Genomic DNA, 21,558 nt, shown 5'->3' on the forward strand with positions numbered 1-21,558 from the left:
AAACATCATTCTTCTGTTCATATGAGAACACAGTTTACACGAGAGGTCACATAGGTGTATTAAGATCCTGTCCTTTTAGCCTGTTGGGTTTTTTTTAAAGAAAAAAAAACCACTGAAGGATGTACCTAAACCCACAGAAGTTATCAGGCACATGCTGGGCAATCTCCCAAACAAAACAGCATTTGAAACTTGGGGCCTCATTCCTACAACTTTGAGGTTATTTAGCTGAAGGTCACTTTTCCAAATCTTTCTGTGGTAATAAACATTTATATCTGTCTATTTCTTATACTAGCACCCTTTTCCACATGTGAGAACCCTAATGCTCTTTCTGTGCAATTTAACAACCATTAAAGCCACTCCTGATGAAAGAATAAAGTCCAACTAGATGTAATAAGATAGAACCATTTCTAACATTTCAAAATGTACTGCTGAATCCTGAGTAAACTATTAACCTTTTTATCTGGAAGACTAATTGCAATATTATAGTACAGACACCCCCTTGAAAATGAATACAGAGTTTCCATTTAAGCAATGTGTTGCACTTAGAGCCAGCAAAATATGGCAAATCTATCAGCCCAAGTCTAAAACAGGACAGTACCTTGACATAATTTGCATAACTAGACACATTGATTAGAGTTCCCTCACTGCCACCTTCATACAGCTGCAAACTTATTTATTCCATACTTCTGGGCAGAAGAAGAGAACAGGAGAGTTAAATCCATTTGTTCCCAGGGCAGCATGGATGGGAGGAGCACAGCCTGGCTTTTCCACTCCAGTCAGAGTGACTAGCCAACAGTGGAGCAGATTACCTTCACAGTGACGCTAGTGTGAAGAAAGAGAAATTATACTAAATCAGGAGGAAATAATTTTGTTCTCCACACCTGTTCTTCATTGGCATGTGAAACATCTGTTCCTATTTATAAATGAGCAATGAAGCTGCCACAGAGTAAGACAATGGACGCTTGTCCTCATGAGAACACCAAAAGTACCTTTACAAGATAGGCAGCTCACAAAAGCAGCATGGAATTCCACATTCTGGAACAGGAAGGTAAATCATAATCTGATATGAAAATCCCTCAGAGCAATATTTCCAACACTGCTGGGGTAACTTAACTCACACCTTTTGGAATTCGATTATATAAGGTGTAGAAATAATCACACAGCTCTGGGGACAGGCGTAGACACAGGTCTGGTCCTGGCTGCTCTTACATTGATGGGAGATGGATACGAGAGGCTGCATGTGGAAGAGGAAATTGAACCGGAAGTGTTACACATCTGTCATTTAGTCATGCAGGTGCCAAGAATAAACTAACCAAAACCAACCAGATTTCTTCTTTAACTGCCCAACCAGGGAAATATTTTTACATATATCCGTCCTCCACTGCATATATATAGAAATCTTAGTGATCAGACCTCACCTTAGAAAGGAAGTTCCTTTAGCCATCATCTCCTTTGACCACTCTCTTCCCAGCACTTTTATTCAGAGCAGTTGAGGCCATTTCCTCTGCTCCCTGGTCATTGCCTGACTTCACCTCTTTCTTTCTCTAAATCCTAGCAGATCAAGGGATTTAGAACTGTATTTAAGAGACTAGTTCATGCTGTTCTTAGGCAGAAGGGGGCTTTAGTGATTTGCTGAATAAAAGCACTTTCTTTCCCTTGCTACAGTGATTTCTGACACTACTAAAGCAGTGAATCTGTGCTGGAAAACACCTGAGAGGGTGAATTTTATAATTTTTTTCCCTAATAAAAGGCACTGATATGTGAGGGGCTTTACTGACTGCAAAAGAGGAATGTGAATGCTTCAAGATTCTATTTAGTTTTGCAGAAAGAAATCAGAGATAGTAGAAACAATGGCCTGTCTGAATTGAGCTAGTTCCCAAGCACTTGATTAGCAAAGAGTATGACCAGATAGTATCCCTTACTGGGACAGACAGTACCCCATTTGGCTAATCAGAGGGCCTGGGATATAGGGCTGAATGTGGGATCAGCATCACTCAGAAGAACTGCTCTAATCCCTGCTACACTGGATGATTTTGCCCTGGGTGAGGCTGTGGGATTAGTGATAAATTTTATTTTCTAGAGGAATGATGGAGCCCTGCATTTACAATCATCAGATAAAACGCACACTGGCATAGAGAGAATTTGCTTGGACATCACTGCTGGTCATGTGCATGACCTGAAGCAACATCACAACTCCCCTTTTCTTCAGGACTTTTTCAGTATATCTCAGGAGACAAAAAGTCCTAAGCCTTACTATACTGCAGGAAAGGGCTGGCACAAGGTGAATGCAGACACCTAGCTAAATGTGGCAATGGCAGTAATCCAAATGATCAGAGAAGCATAACCAGAATATTTCTGTTAAAATGAGGCTGCAAGCCTGCAAGACTAGATCTAGTCAAGGGAGCAACACTGTGTTTTATAGGATTCCAGGAGTGTGAAGCTGAAGCATCTAATACATGCAGGCTTTCAGGATAACCCTGAAATTCATGCACTGAAATCAGCATGCACTGATTTTTCTTTCTACTACTTATATTTTCTTGTCAATTAAATTACAATTTTATTGTTTTGGTGGTTTGAAGTTTTGGCTGTTTTTTGGGGGTTTTTTTGGTTCGTTTGTTTGTTTTTGGGGTTTTTTTCTTGGGGGGGGGTGTATTATTTAATTTTTTTTTCTGGAGATTCAGTGCTGAATTGGATGCTTGAATTCACTAGGAAGCACTTGAAAAACAGAGTTGCTTGTTAAAATGGTTCATGTGAATCTGGGAGTCTCAGGTGAGTGTGTGCCAAAACTGCCACAGGACAATAGGGAACAGCTTGTGCAGCATGTTAAACTTCAGGGAGTCTGCCTGAAGGCAAGGCTCTGCTTTCTCTGCAGTAATAAATGTGTAGCTGTCTGCTAGAGGAAGATAAGAAAACCAAACTCCATCTTGGTAAAGCAGAAAATGGCCTTTCTATTTCTCCATCTAGAACATTGAGAGGTTTTTACCTGGTATAGATAAAACAGCACTATTAAAATGTTCCACATAGTCAGAAGCATTCCTTTGCAACCTAGGAAATATTCCCAGAATATCAGCAATTCAGATGCACTGGGACAATGGACAATTGGAAAATTAAGAAGGAAGGACCAGGGGATGGAAATAAACTTCACTGTTCTTTTCTATTAACACCTTTGTTACAAAGGCAGTACAAAGACAGTTTTGTTTTGAGCCACTCCATAACTTGGAATTAGCTTTATCTTCTCCTATTTTTCTCTCCTATGGTCCATGTGTGAAGATTTGAACATCTTTGTCAGTAACAGAGATATTACGGACCAAAATACATGAAAGAAAGAGGGTGGCATAGCTTTAGGAAGAAAACAGCTGACCTTCCAGCTGGAGTAGACAGACTCAGACCTTGTAGAAAGATGCTCTTATAGTCAACTTGATGTACAGATTTTTATATAAAATTAAGAAAATTATTACAGTTTTGTCTCTGTGATAGATTTTTGTTGACATGTACCACTGTATTAGTGTATCTTCCTCAAAAAAACTTATTTTGATTCTAAAAGTCATGTTGAACTTAAAGGTGTGAGAAGAATTTCAAAAGATTGCACTTTGCTTTATTGTTATCCTAAGTAAATGCTTCAGGCACAATCTTCTAATCTTGGAAAAGTAAGATATGGTCATTGTAAAACTATGCTGAACAGTTTGTTCTTTGACTTTTTAATCTTTAGACTGATTCTTCAATATTGAAAAACATTGTTGACTGCATAGACATGAGTTCTGAAAATACAGTTGGCGATTGCTTTGTCTGAGAGTCCAAGAAACGCTCTTCTCAACAGAGCAGACATTTTAATGGAATTATTTAATTTAAAAGAACTTCATTTGAAGTTGTGTCATTATGAGGAGGAAGCCAACAGAATGAGAGCCTGTCAAGTAATATGAATTATGTGTAATCCAAATCACATATTGGATTACAAATAATCACAACGAATAGCACACACCTACATGCCCACATAGCTATGCTGACATAAGTGTCCTTACACTTCACTTCATACTCCCTCTTTCATTTTTTAGTGCCCTACTTTTCTCTTGTATCTAAAACCAGCAGATAAAGTCTCTGGGCAAGGACCAAGCCTCTGCTCTGTCTAAAACCATTAGGCTGCTGTTGAATGTATGTACATAAATAGGAAAAATTTCTGTGAGGAAGAAGCATCAAACATTCTATGTATAAACATTGCCCTTGGATCTAGTAATAAATGGAGGCCTGCAATTCTCTGCTCCACTTCTTGGTTTCTCTGCAATGAATAGAAATTATATTCTCAACTTCAGGAAGAACCAGAAACAGCCTAAAACCAGCATATACAAACTGTGTTATGTGTTTGTGAAAGACATTAGGACAGAGGCTGAAAAATGGCATTTTTATTCACATATATCATGGATCTAAATTATAGACATGTATCCATAATTTCTATTATTTTTATGTATAATTTCTGTTTCTTGGTATTTTTTTGTGGTTTGTATTGCCAGAATATCTTGGAAGGAAGTAAAGGTAGGTTCCTATTAAAGTCCATCTTTGGCATTTGAGTAAAAGGAAAATAAAAATGTAAATTTTAGTAAGAAAGGAAAGAAGGTTCTGCAGGAAATACCTGTCTGTACATCCTGTAGTTTATCCTGTAAAACACCAGTATTTAAATTTCTCCATGGACAGCAGAGGCAGCAATCCTACAAAATTAAAAGTGAATTGGTGCATATGATCCAATCTCATTTGGTATCTGATTATCATGGAGAAAGTCTTGTACAAGAAGTTAACACCTCAAGTAGAATCCACATAGCCCAAGACACTAACAGGTTATTTCCTCAATGGTAACCCTCCTTTGATTCATTTCATTTTGGATGCAGAGGATGAAACTCCTTATTTGGTTTTAGAAAGAAGACCAAATACTCATTGTCTGTAAGATCTCAAATTCCTGTGTTTCTTTGATTTTGCTTGTGCCTCTTTTTTCTTCAGTGCAATCTCTATCAAGTGCTAATGTTTGCTGGTCTGTTTATTTATGTCCTTGGCAACCTTTTCTGCTGCACACAAGCTCAAAATAATCAGTTTTATACCTGAAGAGTAAAGGTGTCCTTATCTTTGTGTGGGAGCACCTATTTTAAATGCTGCTGGTCATAATAAAAGTTAATTTCAATATGAGGACTGACTGTTGGCCAAAACAATGATCAGCTCGGTTTTGCTAAAATGGAAAAGAATAATATTCTTTCTGTGTGGAAGCATTTGGCTGGTTCTTGCTCTGAAGGACTGCTTTTTCCTTTAAAAACAGAGGAAAGTTCAGGGGCAAAAGAATGAAACTGAAGCAGTAGTCAGCCTAGTAATGGTATCTGCTCGGGCAGCAGTGAAGGACGTGACTCCCAAATGACTTCAAATATTGTTCATTTAGAGCCCTCCTCCTTATGTGACACCTCTTTCAGGCAAACATGCTATCTGGAACTCACAGTGCATACACCTCACCAGCCCCCACATACACCTCTGTTTGTGAAAGTGTGTGTGAGGAGTGATTTAGGAACTTTAGGAACTATCTCCTACTCTACCCAACCACTGCAGCACCTGCTGCTGGTGGGTGTGGGGAGGAAGGAATGATGAAAATAGAGCTAGTCTGAGACAGGGAGACATATTGTATGCAGCGCAAAACAGATGAAGCAAATGTGGTGGATGTCTCAGACATAGCTTGTTCTATTTGCATTTTGCATACAAAGTGATTCAACTGGGAGGGAGGAAGGGAAGAGAGCCATATCTCTAACTGCTGACTTTCTTTAATCTTCCAATCTCTTCATTCATTTTGAAATGCCTTAATACAACCACAATCCTGTTTGCAAAGGGGCAAAAAGAGGATTTTTTAATATAATAGTAAATGAAACAGCTTATGTAACTGCAATTGTTTTCTTTTTCATCAGCTTCACCACCCTGGCCAAGAAAATGAAACAGGTAACAGATTTGGAAGTAACCTAAATACATGTTGGCAGACAATCGCCCTGAGATTACATCTGCAACCAAGCAAAAATCTTACTGTTGTATCCTCTTTCACTAAATTGGTTTCATTTAAGAGACTTTCCTAGCCCTCGAAATCACACGAGCAATTATTTATCTGCAACGTGGAATAACTTCTGGTGTAGCTTTGGCAGCAAAGGATCACATGAATTTATACAGCAGAAGAGATAAGAAAACTTCTCAGTCTGTTGTTCTGCTTCTCAGTGGCTGGCATAAGATGCTTCATAACAGCATCTACGGCCCTTCACTATGAATGTTACCATGAATGAGATATATATGAGAATAATATGAAAGGTTTCCTTCTAATTTGTGCCAATTTTACTATCTTTCAAAGTCCTATAAGTTTCCTTGCTATTATATGATGGCATAGTCAAGCAATCTTAACATAAACTACACATTATTTTTACACTGTTATCATATACTATTGCTCTTTTTCAGATCCTCAAATAGTTTGCTATTGACTGTGAAGGAATTGCACCCAGTGCAAACAGTTGTAAGAGTGCAAGTTTCACTCTCTTAATCTCTTTTGGTGATTAAAAGAATGATTGATTTTTCTATTCTGCCTTGTCAGTTAGTTGATGATTTCTTTCACTTCCCCTTTTCTAGTAAGATGAGAAACCCACAATTTTCTGTAAGTGAAAACATGCGTGCAACTGAAAATACTGTTTTCCACAGTAATCTCCATTACCTGCTCAATGAAGCCAGTATCACACTTGGATTTAATACTGACTGTTCTATGCTAAGTAGGCACCAATACTGGGCTGACTGATGATTCATTTTCACTCCTTTGGCCTCTGAACTTCCCCTGACTTTCAAAGGAGAAAGCAAGTACAAATAAGCTTGCCCTGAAGGTTAACAGTTTCAGGCTGGGGCCAGTTGAGATAGGAAGGAAATCTTACACGTCTCCTCCATCAAAATGTTTTCCTTCTTCTGCTCTGATTTCTAGACATAGAAATGGATCAATACAAGTGCATACTGAGTGACACAGCCATGCTTGAAAGCAGAGGTGGCACCTCAGGGAACTGCAGCTCATAGCAGGTAGATTAAAAGTAGCTTCTTAAATTACAAGTGGAGAGAGAAGATCTTGTAAGACATCACGCTCCCCCAAAAAACAAAGTGAAGAGAGTGGAAAGCAGGTTTTTTATTCTACAGGATAAAATGTGTCCAAAAGTTCATCAAGGAATTTCACACAGAATTTCTAAAATGCAGTGTTTCATTTTTCCATGGATCTGCTGGTATGCCAACATATCCGGGAAGTTACACTGTAATGGCTTGTTTCTCACTTTTGTTTTGAAATTTGTTAAACAAGATACTTGTTGAGTGATTTGGAAAAGTTGTCTGCATGAATTAAATCCTATTTTGTTGATACAGTAGAATTCTCCTCAGGCATGTTTTTAATGACATTGGAAAGTGAAGAGTGCATAGCCATAAACTATAACTATTTTAATGGCCAATGTTGACAAGAAAGAGGGTACAGAATTGTAGAAATCATAAAACATGGTAGAATTGGAAAGTTGGAACTATACTCACCACATCCAGCCTATTCTGGTTTTGTATTAAAGGCTAATGATTAGAATGGAAGAACACAAGTCATCTCATCTTGATAACAATGCAGTGGAAGATGAAGTTATGTAATAGAATATGATAGGATACCATATCAAACCATATCAACATGATTTAGTTGTAGAGAAACTTCTTACAAGGGCATGTAGAGATAGGATAAGAGGTAATGACTTTAAATTGGCTGGGTAGGCTGAGATTAGGTATCAGAAACTCTTCACTGTGAGGTTGGCGAGACACACCCTGTCCCTGGGAGTGTTCAAGGCCAGGTTGGATGGGGCTTTGAGCAACCTGAAACAGTGGAAAATGTCCCTGGTCATGGCAGGAGGGTTGGGATTAATCCTTAAAGTCCCTTCTAACCCAAGCTATTCTATAATTTTATGGTAAGTGTTCATTTGGTAAGATACATGATATAATATCTTATCATGAACATATGATAGAGCTAACCAAATGAATGCAGTTTGACTTGCTTTATTTATGTAAATAGTATAAGAGATGGCATTCACATTTCAAGGCACAGAATCCACATCCAGGAACTTGAAACATGAAAAAAGGAGAGGAAGGAAACAAAGCCTCTGCTAATGGTAACTCACAGTACTTCACTGAGAACAGGCTTTGAGGTAACTCCCCTAAGCCTCAACCCTAGTGATAAATACTTCTAGCACTGACCTGCTGGGGAAATGCAGCAGAACCCAAAAAAAGCTGTGGGGCTGCACTGCACTTCAGCTGGTGTGTTACAGACAGAACTTGCCAGTCTGCAGCAAGAAATAATGCAGTCCTCCCAAGGATCCAACAGTATCCCACAAACTGAGTCCAGATTTTAAAGATCTGAATGGGAAAACAATTATGGCTAAACAAATCCTGACTTTCTCAAGTCAGTTCAAAACATTTGCACTTTGAAACAACAGAAAACCAAAAGAACTTGTTTTGGAGTTTAAAACTGTCATAGAAAAGATTGTGAGTGGAACAAGTCTCACTGCAAGCCAGTAATTACTAAGACTTGTGACCTCTAGGGGATTAATGATTGCTAGAGGATTCAAAGCCAAAAGATAGAGACAAAATCAGTCATTACAGACACAGGAAAACACTGGACAAGGGAATAATTTCTGACAATATTTGTTTCTGACCTGGTGGAACAACACTCTAACCAGTTTCATATTTCTCAAATTAATTTCCTAAAGATTTTTTTTGGTAGGGGGCCACAGGGGAGAAATCTACAAGTGCAGCTGTGCCAGAAAGCAGTCACAACAGCAGATTGCTTCATGTCTTCTTATTTTGCAATGAAAAATCGAAGTAGTGTTATTTTAGCATAAATTCCTTCTGCTGGAGGCAGAAAGGATCCATTTATTATTCCAAAATTTTGCAGTAAGGGCACCTCAGAGAGCAGATGGGAATCAGAGGTCCTTAGACTCTGCTGCCCTCATGTTGCCTTTAAGTCCCTGGACACAGGGAGACAAAGAGCTCCTTGGCATTGGCCCAGTAAGTGTTTCATGTTATTCCTAGGATGACTTGGCTCAGAGCAGTTTCATTTGTTGTGAGTTGCAGTGGGTTTTTTCCTTTTTTTTTTTTTTTTAATATATTTAATTTATTTTCATGTCTTTGATGCTTTCCAGAGCAGCTCTTTTCTCATTGTCAGCTTCAATTAAGGATATCCTGGGAGTATCTGACATCTCCCTGCAGGCCTGGAGAGACCTTTCCTAGTGTTGATCCTGGCTCTCACTTGCAGCAATTTTATTCCACTTTCCATATTTAAAATTGGAAAATGTATTGGAAATGAATGGCTGACAATTTGTGGATAAAAATTAGCATTCATTACATTCTTGGTTGTCTGCAAAGTTATCTGGGTATTGTTCCTACAAGCATCTACATGTTCACACCAGCAATGTCATGGCAGAGGTAGGTATCTGCATTTTAGGTATCCAAAGGGGCAGCATTAAACTAGTTGTGGCAATTATGGTGCAAGATGGGAACTACATCCTAGCTTGAAGTGAAATTGATTGGATAAAAAATCAACACCAAACAAATTATAACAGGTGTTAGCATTGCCCAGGTAACTGCAAAGACTGTTTAAATCTCATTTCCAGAAGTTAAACTAAAGCAATCTAAGCAATCCAAGCCTGGCCAACACTTGCCTGCAGTTGTGCTTGTAGCTTGTGTTAGAGGAGTTTGGGGGGAGCTTTCTCTGACTTTTCAGGTGGGAATCCACCATCTTACGTGGGTGGAGAGAGGGTAGACAAAGTATCTATACCTTGCCCATGATGGCCACGGTGCTCTCCTCTCTGGGGAGATAGACCCTCCTCTCTGCCCCTTTCTGCCTGGACACAGCCAAACAGGGGGAATGCTGGCAGTGCTTTTGGGAGCTCTGCCCTCCTGCATTGCTCCGGTGTAGAGGAATGAACACTTTGTGCCCTGTTCATCCTTGGGCACATGTATTGGGTCACTGGCAGCAGGGAGCTCGTAGCACTGCTGCTGCCTGCAGCAGCGTCAGTGACAAAGCACGTTTGGGATATGGGAGGAGTAAGCCTGCTCATAGCCACCCACAGCAGAAATATATCTAGTGTTGGCTTCAACTAGGTTGGAATCTCAGTTATTACAACGAGAAGATCAATGCTACAATTTGTGTATAGCTACACTACTGCTCTTGGCTGACAGCTTGTAATGGACTTTAGTACTAGTATTATCTTCAAGGCTTAGGATAAGAAATACATATATATTTGCTGTTTAGGACTAGCTCATCCACATTTGTTTTCTAGCTCTTCCTAAAAGAGGTATTTGTTACCAGTGAAGAAATCTTCAAGTGTCTTCAAAACTACGCTAATAGCTTGCTCTGCAGTCTGTAAGTTCAAGCAGCATTTTTCATCTTCAGGTTAAAAATGTAACAGAAAAGCTCGTGGCTTAGGAAAATGAAAATGGGAGTGATGTAAAAGCCATATCTGAAATTAAGACAATTTGTTTTCTTATCACTTATAGCCTGCTCTGGTTAAAGATGTCTTCTTTAAAATCTGTTGTAACTCTTTTTCCTTGCCCTGCCCAATCAGAACAAAAGAAAAGATGAAATTGTTTTAAATGTTAAGACTATGATCTTCAGTGCTGGCCCTGCTGCTAAAAGTTGAATTCTTACTCAATCCATTAAAGGGCATTGGTTTCCCATGTCATATCTAGTTTTGATCACAGCAAAGAAATGGGAAACAATAAAAACAGGCATAATGTGAAACAGATTTTAGCTTTCTGCTTCTTTTTTTTTTTTTGCATCAGTCTCTCACTTTTGAAAATACATAAGAGTTAATGTGATGATCTGAAAAAAAAAAAAAAAAAAAACACCAAAAAAAACCACCAAAAAAAAGCCAAAACCCCAAACCATGTTATTTCTCTGTTCCTGTAGGAAACCCTTGCCTTTAAAACAAGATTATATAGAAATAGCAGTGTGCTGATGCAAAGCGGGTGGCTAAAGTTCCCTGTAGTGACTGACAGTATTTAGAAGTGTGGCTTATAAACAGATCAATTTCTAAACAGACTGGGTGAAATTCCCCAGCTTAGTGCATCTCACTTGAAGCATGTGTTAACTAATTCTGAAACCTATGTCAATTCATTTAGGTGAAACTTCATCCATTTAAAAAAAGAAAAGGGAAGGGAAGGGAAGGGAAGGGAAGGGAAGGGAAGGGAAGGGAAGGGAAGGGAAGGGAAGGGAAGGGAAGGGAAGGGAAGGGAAGGGAAGGGAAGGGAAGGGAAGGGAAGGGAAGGGAAGGGAAGGGAAGGGAAGGGAAGGGAAGGGAAGGGAAGGGAAGGGAAGGGAAGGGAAGGGAAGGGAAGGGAAGGGAAGGGAAGGGAAGGGGAGGGGAGGGGAGGGGAGGGGAGGGGAGGGGAGGGGAGGGGAGGGGAGGGGAGGGGAGGGGAGGGGAGGGGAGGGGAGGGAAGGGAAGGGAAGGGAAGGGAAGGGAAGGGAAGGGAAGGGAAGGGAAGGGAAGGGAAGGGAAGGGAAGGGAAGGGAAGGGAAGGGAAGGGAAGGGAAGGGAAGGGAAGGGAAGGGAAGGGAAGGGAAGGGAAGGGAAGGGAAGGGAAGGGAAGGGAAGGGAAGGGAAGGGAAGGGAAGGGAAGGGAAGGGAAGGGAAGGGAAGGGAAGGGAAGGGAAGGGAAGGGAAGGGAAGGCTAAGTAGTCAGAGAGTTGTAACTGATGTAAAAAGTTATAATAATTCTAATATGATAATATTAATGTTCATGTAATAATCCTAATATTAATAAAATAATACTAATATTAATAAAAGTTATAAAAATCCTAATATTATGTCTCCTAATAAACCAAATCAGGAGGCATAAAACCAAACTGATGTGCCTGATTTAAAAAATCTACTCAAGTGGACTACACAAGTGGAGAAATAAGGTTAAGAGATGCAGAGACTGGAATTTGTATTCTACACTATTTTCCTTTAGTCCAGTTTCAAACAAGGTCAAGACTACCACTGTGCTCATTTTCATACTGCATTAGCAACATCTTGCTTGCAGGCTTACCAAGGCCTTACAATAAGTTCCCTCAAGCAGAATCAGACTCTATTCAATTAATTTGCTTCAATGAAGTGCCACATTGTGATGACAAGCAATAAATGGTAAATTAGATCTTTAGTGCATAAATCATACTTAGAAGTGTCCCTCACAGCAAGAGTTCACAGGCAGCACTGTAATTGTGCTGACTGACAAAGCAATGCTGTCCCAGGCTACCAGCTTTCATGCATGGTCATGGTCAATCTCCTGGAAAACTGGCCCTGTGAGGGGGAGAGGAGTTAGACAACTTTTAAAGTTTGAAGCAGTAATCAAAATTTATTGTTCCACTGTGAATTCATCTGTCTGTGACTGCCTTGAGTTACTCGGCAAAGGTAAATGAGCCCAGAATAGAGGGGAAACAGCTGAAAGATATATGTGATTTTTGCAAGTTTTGAGATGTCATTTCACAAACTATAGGGTGGAAATTCAAGGAAATCTTTGTTAGTAAGAGGAAGAAAAAAAACCCAGCCCAAACCTCAAAAACCTAAACAAGACACAGCAGAGTTAAAAAAGGTAGTGGTGAAGGTTGAGGGTTTGCCTCCATCTGCAAACTCCTTCTGAAAGCTGCTGACAGAGCTTTGGCATCTGATCATCTCCTGACTGCTGATTAACATAGCACTGTTTTATATTTAACTCAGGCCAGAACAGGAGGGGCTGGGGGGTGGGGTTGCACTGCTTATAAGGGGAGCACGGCAGAAACAATGTTCTTCTATGTCAGTTCCCTCCGTCTCCCAGCCCAGCTGCACTTTGATCATTCACGTTTCCTCCAAATGCATGTTGTCTTTAATTAATTGAGTGTCTCGTGGAAAGCGAGGTGAGGGAGACAGGCAGAGAACAGCTATAGCTACACAATTAAAATACAAACCAAGACTGCTGAGTTTACTGAATGCAAGTGCTGAAGTGACTAATAAGCTTTTTTATGGTTAATGTTTTGCTCAGAGAACAGATCTAGGAGCAGAGATGGAGGGCATGGATTTTGAGGATGAGAAGTCCAAGAGGTACTGCATGAAGAAAACGCATGTGGCTATCATCTGTGGAGTCGTGGTTGTTGTAGGACTTGCTGTGGGGCTTGGTGTGGGATTGAGCAGACCTAAAGCTCCAGAGGCAACAAAGCAACCAACAACAGATCAGACGACAACAACGGAACAGCCTCCTCCCCCAGTGGATCTGGGTCCCTGTCCTGCCAAGAATGATGACACTGGAGAGTGGAGAGATTTTAGGCTGCCCACTTACGTCAAACCTGTCCACTATGATCTGGAAATCAAGCCTGAAATGGAGCAAGACACTTACACTGGGACAGTCAGTATATCTATTGCTTTGGAAAAACCAACCAGCTCCCTGTGGCTTCACCTGCGAGACACCAAGGTTACAGAAATACCCACACTCCGGAAATCTTCAGGACAGCAGATTGCTGTGAATGACTGCTTTGAGTACAAGCCACAGGAATACATTGTCATGAAGGCAGCAGCAGAGCTCCCTGTCACTGATGAAAGTGATCCCTATGTGCTCACCATGAAGTTTCAAGGCTGGCTGAATGGTTCGCTGGTTGGGTTTTATAGGACCACCTATACTGAGAATGGACAGATCAAGTAAAGCAGTTTTATTTATTAAGCTTTCTTCTCTATTTTTACTTGCTTAGGCCTGCTCTATTCCTGTTTCAGCTTTTCAGTCTTGTCTCTCACCAATTTACTGACATTTCTGGGCTGTTCTTTAGTTTTCTCATTCCTCTAAGGAAGATGCTTCATTTTCAAAGCCCTTTGGCTTCTGACTAGTGAATGTGGGCTGGACAGATGAGGGGTTTGTTGTTATTATTGTTATTCTGAAAAACCTTTTCAAACTCTACTGGTCTGAGCTTACCTTTGAACTGAATGGCTCCCTCAAGGAGCTGGAGGGATCAGGGCCTGTTTTTACCTCTCTAGTACAACAAATAGCATACAACTATCACCACTCTCTCCTGTTATCCCCAAGGTAACAGTTTTGGTGTTACCAAATGTTCTTCTGATAGTTTTCCTGATAGCATACCTCCTTGATGTTGTAAGCCTGAGGAATATTCAAACCAGAACTTCCCTCTTTCTCTTGCAGCTGGTTTAAATTATATGTAGAAAAGTCTAAACAATTAGGGTCATCTTTTACATTTTTTTTTGCACTCCATCTCTTCCTTATTAATATATCAACAGTTATTGAAAGATTACAAAGCCTCTACCAGTTCAGCTAACCTATACCACTTGCCAAGTTTATACTGCTTCAAGTGGAAGCTTGAAAAAGCCATTGCCCACTGCTCAAAGGCTTCTCTTCACAGTTAGTGTATGGAGAGGACACTCACCCATTTTCTGATATTTACATTTCCGAAGTGATTTATTCCAGCCTTTATAGCTGGGAAATAAAATTAGCTGGACTTTTACAAGGCCCTGTAGCAAGAACATGGAGACAAACACTGATGTGTTTTCATGGCATTTCTTTGCCCTCCCAGGACAATGGTGTTGTGAATGAGAGTCTCATCAGCTCCATTCAGCCACTGACAGGAGTAGCAGCAGTGACAGGCACCAGCAGCAGGGAACCAAGAGGTAGAGGATAAAGCAAGCATTGATTTTTCCTGTGGAGAAGTCATGCAGAGAACAGCTCGAACACCAGGCAGCTCTTTTCTTCTTGTTTTCCTCCATATATGACCTCAACATTGCTCTGACTTAGAAGGTGCTTTGGTTTTATAGTTTGAGCAGCTTTGGTTTCATACTTTGAGCATCTGACATCTCCACAGAAGTTTTAAAGTGCAACCTCCTAGCATCCTTCTAAGTTGAGGTGTGTTGCTTTTCATTGGTGAAGGATATCTAGATATTAAATTTATAGCCCCGAGTCTGTCACAACCCCAGAACAGCAGGACCAGAACACAGGTGTTCTGAGTTGCTGAGCAGGAGAGGTGAGTGCCTGTGCCTCAAATCCAGACAGTATAAGTAGACAAGGGCCAAGCATCTGATACCAGGAAGAAAGGAGAACTCTAAAACTAAAAAAAAAAAAATAAATAAAATGTGAGCTCACTTTGACTGTTCCTACTTCTTGAATTGAATGCTGGAAACTACAATTGCAAGAGTGATCCTGGCCAGGAGTCTGAAAACTCAATGCAGAAAGGAGCTTGTGGGTGAGAGTGTGTTAGGCTTGAGAAGGGCTTTAATAAGGACAAGTGAATGGTAAATTCTGAAATATTTTTCATGTGATTTAGTTTGGGCAGATTGCTTGTGGGGGTGGCAGAGGTGATGTACATAATAGTGGTAAGTACAGCTTTGAAAGTAAAGCAACCGACAGCCAAGTTGTTGCTTTGCAGCAGAGGGTAGGGGATAGGATGGGGTGAGGAAGGACAGTGAGGGAAGGGTTTTATTACTTACTAAAAAGTATTTTCCTCCAGCTTTCTACTTAAAACAATGCTGACTGGAATTAGCATTTTTATATTGCCTTTGCCTGAGTTACGCACCACTCTTGGAAAATTTCAACCCAAGTAGTTCTGTTGTTGTCATGTTGCAAGTAAATACAAATCAGATCAGGTAACAGCAGCGATCAAACAAGTCTGTTAGTAGTGGATGTTAAAGAGAAGGGGGCTGAGGTGAGAAGGAGATCCAATATATAATTATAACCAACTTTATTATCCCTTCTGTGCAGTGTTAGAAGCAGTGGCACCTTTAGAGAGACTTAATAACACAGAAAGTCAACTCCTAGGGCTGAGCTGCTCCCCAGATGTTTATCTGTGAAGGCAAAGGTTTTTTGCCAAAGCATTGCTATAAGGCCTTTGGTTTACAAACTGGGCACATGTCCAGGCTCTGCTGTTGCTTAGATTTAAATCTCCCAGCACAGTTTGTGGAAAACAGGTAGAGAAGATGTGCTGAACACACCTCTAAGTCTGGGATCTTTGAGAGGCTTAGGGAGAAGAACACCTCATTTGGGGATCCTATTCAAACAGATCACACAATCCCCATCAGGAAGAAGGTGCTTTTGGACATGCCCTGAAGCAGATTGTGAGACACCTTGGAATCATGACTATTTAAATGGATGTGCACATGGAGGTAGGGAGCAGGAAAGGAGAAACTTTGGAAATGTAGATTTTGGACACAGACCTGTCTAGATGCTTCTGTGGGTTCCCAAATCTAGCTATAAGCACTTATGTCCGTTGGTAAAACTGTTCCTCTGTCTGCACATTTCATTTCCCCATTGATTAAAAAGGAATAGCAGTCCTTCCCTACTTTGCATGGTGCTGTGAGCATAGCTACATTATACTTGTATTGTATTCAGATCTTATGAAGAGGAGCAAAAGAAGAGTCCTTGGCTGTTGTATTGGGTTATTCAGGTCATTAGCTTCTCTCAAAGAATGTGCTAAAGCCCCCTTGTATTTTTTTCTTAATATTAAAAATATCACCAACATGTCACAGCAGCTGGCTTTGATTTTGCACTACTATTAGTGATGAGGTATGGCTTCCCTTTTTTAGGAATTCCCTCTGTTGTCTGTAAGAGAACAAGAAGCTGGCACATGTCTAACAGGGATGTATTTGGGATTTTACTGAATAGAAAAGGGAAGAATTTTCTTCTGTGTACAAAAGCAACACTTCACACTTCTTATTTTCTTCCTGAAGGAGAAAATTTTCTCAGAAGAAGCAGCGAGTTGGAATTTTAAGGAAGACTAGGAGAAAAATGCTTTAATTAGTTCAGGGAGGAAGGAAGTCATTTGACACAAACAACTTGTACTTCAGGGGAGAGGGAAAAAAAGGAAAACTCATCATGGTTCTGAATGCATTGCTGTTTTATTTTGAGAACAGCTGGGTGCAGTCTCAGCCAGATCTTCACTTCTTATTACTAAGATGTTTACAACTGTCAACTCTAGTTCATATTTAAAGGTCTGGACATCAAGAGCAGAAGCCACCAAGCAGTGAAGAAAATCTTATCTAAAAACTACATTATGTTATTTGAAAGTGAATTACAACATTTCATGTTTCTATTGCCACTTCTGTGCATGCCATAGTCTGGAGTTCTCATCATCTAGCCTATATGAAGGGTAGTGCTGAAGTTTTTCACTCCTAATGTCTGTCTGCCTCTGCAAACATATGAGGATAGATGGATTATCACCTTATAAATCAACAGATGTACCACAATGTTATCAGTCTGTAGGAACAAGACATAAATGTGTCAAAATATATAGCCAAGTTTTTAACCAATAGCAGTGAAGCATTGCCCTGGAGGCTTGGAGTTAACTTAATTGTGAAATAGCTCTCAAATCCTATGAAAAGTAGAGAGTGACAGCAAAGAATGCACCAAGCAAAAGGAACTCTGTTGAGTCTGAAATGATGTTAAAGTGAATGTTCATTACGCTTTCTGCCCATGAACCTTTGAGCTGCTATTCCAAGGAACATGAATGGAGAGAGCCCAGACATATTACCTCTGTCAGGCTTGTAAATGACCCTTGCTGCTACAAGTTCCTAATGACCAGTTTAGTATTTAACCGTCACAGGGAAATGCCAAGGGCAACAGAAACATTGAAAAATTGGTTGTCAAGTGAGCTTGTAGGATTGCTGCAGATCTGTAATTTATGACGTACACTTTTAATTACTTTTTGGAAAGAAAAACTACCTTAATATAGTTGGAGCAGCTGTAGAAGTGCTGTCAGAAAATGCTCAACATTCCAGATTAATTGAAGGAGCATCTGTGATCCCTTCCACCATAAATCACTGGAGAATATGCTCTGCCACTGGTGTGGGTCATTAATAGGGGAGCCCAATGTCACTGAGAGAAGCAAGCACAATATGAACACTCACAACCTTCACCTTATGTTTTTACATGACCCCTATTGTCTAGCTCCTCCAGCTGGTTGTGCATAACTGAGATGACTTTCTGACCCCTCAACACAGCTTGCATAGCATGAGTTATGTACTAGGATGTTCAGCTGAACTATCCATGCTTTCTCCAGCAGTTTCACTAATGGAGTCAGGGAAGCATAAGAGCAGCAGGAGAAAACTATGTGATAAATGCAGAAAAAGGAACACACAAGCAGGATGAGGTTTATTGGCATTTTCACAGTTTCAAAGTGTCGCTTCGGGAGATGTTCAAGACCCTAATCTCAACATATGCTGTAGTGGGTAAACAAGTCTTGGAGTGACTTATTCCTTTTAGGTGATATCATCAGTTCTTTATTTTAGGTGTATAAATCAATGGGAAAGCTCAGCTGGAGGGAGAGCAAAGTTTTCACTGTGCATGAGAGATCATGCCTCTCTTATTGCCTGGCTCCTAAAAATATTTCATGATAAGCGATTTGCATTGGCTTTTGCTCTGAAACCTAGAAGATGTTGATGACAAACTGACTATGCAATGTCAGCTCATGCATTTTTGATGTCACCTGCTTTTATGAATGGATAAATATGCACAAATATTTGTAGTTGAATTTTGTTTGTGAAATCACTTAAAAATACCTAGAAAATGCAGACAAGATTTCAAAGCCATATAATGAAGTCTTGCCAATACATTGTTTGTTTCAGGAGCATTGCAGCTACTGATCATGAGCCAACAGATGCACGGAAATCATTTCCCTGCTTTGACGAGCCAAACAAAAAGGCAACTTACACCATATCCATCATCCATCCAGATGCATACCAAGCGCTTTCCAACATGCCGGTACAGGTATGTATTTCCCAACTGCTGTCTAAGTGGAACAGTTCTGTAGAGTCACTGAAAGGTAATGTGGGTCACCAGGTTTTGGCATGTTCACAGAATCTACCACTCAGGCACTGGAAAACTCACGCTTAATAAACATTCCATGAACAGAACTGGTTGGCTGGGTAGGACTCAAAGTGGTCCACCAGCATACAACATGGCAGCACAGGTCAAATCCAAAGCAAAAATGAAACACCTCTTCTTTTGGTAGCCAGCTGACCCTCTGTTCAGATATTCTAGGTGAGCATCCCCTGCTTACTATAAATAGATATTGGCAGGTCCTTCAGTCAAACTGGGTAGGCTCAGAGGATGAGTACTCTGAAAGACAGCTGCTTCCCAGATGGAAAATCTAAAATAATCACTAAAACTGCATAATGGTCCAGAACAAGGGTCTGCTGATCACAATATAATGGCAAAGAATCCTGCTAGCCAGAAAGACTAGGATTATTCTTTTTCATAATGGAGGATCTGAAACCGCATCTGTCAGCTCATGGGTGTGGATATTTGTCATTCCACCATGTCTATAATTTCCTAAATAATCCATTTCTAGACCTACTGTCAAATTCCAAATTTTGCATGAAATTCAATGGCATCAATTATCTACCTCTTAGCCTTCTGGAGAAGGCTGAATGGCTTTCAGATGAGAGAGTTTCTACTGAATAGTTCAACTGAATGTGTAGTCTATTGTATAATTTCTACTAATAAGTTCTGAAGTGGGAGATAAAGTGTGCCAAGTAAAAAAAAAAAAAAAAAAAAAGAAAGAAAGAAAGAAAAAAGAGCTTCCAGCCTCCAGGCTGTTGGCATTTGCATTTTTCCACCCAGAAAACAAAGGTCTGCTTTTATTTAAAGTCCTCCAAACTTATTCTCGTAGCAATGAAGCTGAGATATCTATTACCAGGCTGACACAAATGCATCCATACCCTTTGCACATTTAAAGCTCTGACCCATTGTTATTAAAACTATTTCTATGATACCTAGAAGACCACCAGGCACTTTGATGAACAACACATGAAAGGAGATTGCTGTACCTTTCCTCACAGCTCTCAGATAAGTGAGAATTCGAGCAAGGAAGTAAGGGGATAACAACATATGTTATCAAGATTTATTGTGTTTTGAGATTTACTTTACACCTTGACATGTCAACCTTACCTCTATTATGGACCTACAATAATAGGCTTGCAAAGGGCTAACTACTGCTTCTTAATTGATTTGCTAAGAAATAAATACCAATAAGAAAATGTAGATTATGCTGAATTCATATTGAGGTTTGACTAATGGATTATAGCAGGGCACTTTTTTATCTGGTCAAGCTCAGTGGCTCTGGTCTTAGTAGTGGAGGAACTTTGGGAAAGATCTTTTCCACAGATGGAAATATAAGAGTTTGTAAAGGCAGGGCATGCTGTATGTTAGGTGTCCTGTCGTTTGAGTGCTGTGGAGTTTTATAATGAGCACAGCAAAGTCAGATCAGCAAAATCAGAATCTTGTACATTTCATTTGCATTTTTCACTAGAGATTCTTCAATTTTTTTCCACTTAAGTCCTGACTTTGTTGAAATAACAAAAGATCTCAAAATAGAGTCAAAATGGGTAAAATAATGGAAAATTAGATTGTGAATACCTTTTTCAAAAAGGCTTATGAATATGTCTGTGAATAGGTGTTTTTGTTCATGGAATCGTATTACCTATAACATTAAATGTCTGTGCTTTCTTTATATTGTGTTTATAACAAACAAATCTCATGAACCACTGTATCTCTAGAAGGCTTTATATGTCTTTTATATGCTTTTAGCTTTTGTTCTATTTAAGTTAGTCATCCAGTTAGAACCACAAAGATTTTCAGACTGTAGCAGAAAAGGAATAGAAGAAATATATGTTTCAAATAGAACCATAGAATAAGCTGAGTTGTAAGGGACCCATCAAGATCATCAAGTCCAACTCCTGGCCCTGTACAGGACACCCCAAGAGTCATACCCTGTCCCTGAGAGCATTTTCCAAATGCTTTTGGGACTTTGTCAGGTTTGGTGTTGCGACAGCTTTCCTGGGGACTCTGTTCCAGTGTTCTCCCTCTGAGTGAAAAACCTTTTCCTAAAATCGAACCTAAACCTCTTCTGACTCAACTTCATGCCCTTTCCTTGAGTTCTGTCACTGGTCATGGGAAAGAAGAGATCAGTGTTTATCCCTTCCTATTTAGTATTGTCAGCAAACTTAGAGGAAAAACCATCTAAGAAAATCAGTAATTTCTTAATTGATTTGGAAAATAAAAACTATGATCAGCATGAAATTTTATGTATATTTAGGCAACCCACCTAATAACCTAACCCACCATTCATTTGTATTTTAATTACTACAGGATAAATTCATTAGACTGGTCTATATCCCAGGTAGCATCCCTGCATCATGACTTAAATACGTGATGCATGTATTAAGAGAGGGGAGAATTGAGTCTCTTCCCTTCTCTGTCCAAAGTAATGTTATTTTATGCAACTGTTGCAAGAACAAAACACAACAAACACCAGAAAACTCCTGTTGGCAAAATTTCTGTTCATGTGAACGACTTCAAATCCCTGATGAAAATTAGAGCAGAGTAAACCTCTTTAGTGCCAAAAAAGCAAAGTACCATTTCATGTATTGCAGAAGAAAAATACCTTTTCTGTACTCATGCCTTCAGCAATGAAATGCCAGAAGAGGTGAACCTGGAGAGGTAATTTGTTGCTCCTATGCAGTTGCAGTCTTCATACAACATATAAATATTGTACTCTTA

At 39.8% G+C, this 21,558-nt stretch overlaps 1 protein-coding gene across 2 annotated transcripts in view; it reads left to right on the forward strand.

Annotated features, from left to right (window-relative positions):
- The first annotated feature begins 12,788 nt into the window (after window positions 1–12,788).
- The window catches only part of ENPEP (glutamyl aminopeptidase), a 34,284-nt gene continuing 25,514 nt past the window's right edge, over window positions 12,789–21,558 (forward strand). The window contains exons 1-3 of one of the 2 annotated variants that reach the window (XM_064417215.1): window positions 12,789–12,931; window positions 13,057–13,706; window positions 18,624–18,765. In XM_064417215.1, coding sequence (XP_064273285.1) covers window positions 13,078–13,706; window positions 18,624–18,765 — 771 coding nt within the window. In that variant the 5' untranslated portion in view covers window positions 12,789–12,931; window positions 13,057–13,077. Of the gene's footprint in view, window positions 13,707–18,623; window positions 18,766–21,558 lie in introns of both variants that reach the window. The other variant, XM_064417214.1, reaches the window with a different exon arrangement.

Source organism: Passer domesticus, chromosome 4 (assembly GCF_036417665.1).
Source record: "Passer domesticus isolate bPasDom1 chromosome 4, bPasDom1.hap1, whole genome shotgun sequence".
Taxonomy (NCBI): domain Eukaryota; kingdom Metazoa; phylum Chordata; class Aves; order Passeriformes; family Passeridae; genus Passer; species Passer domesticus.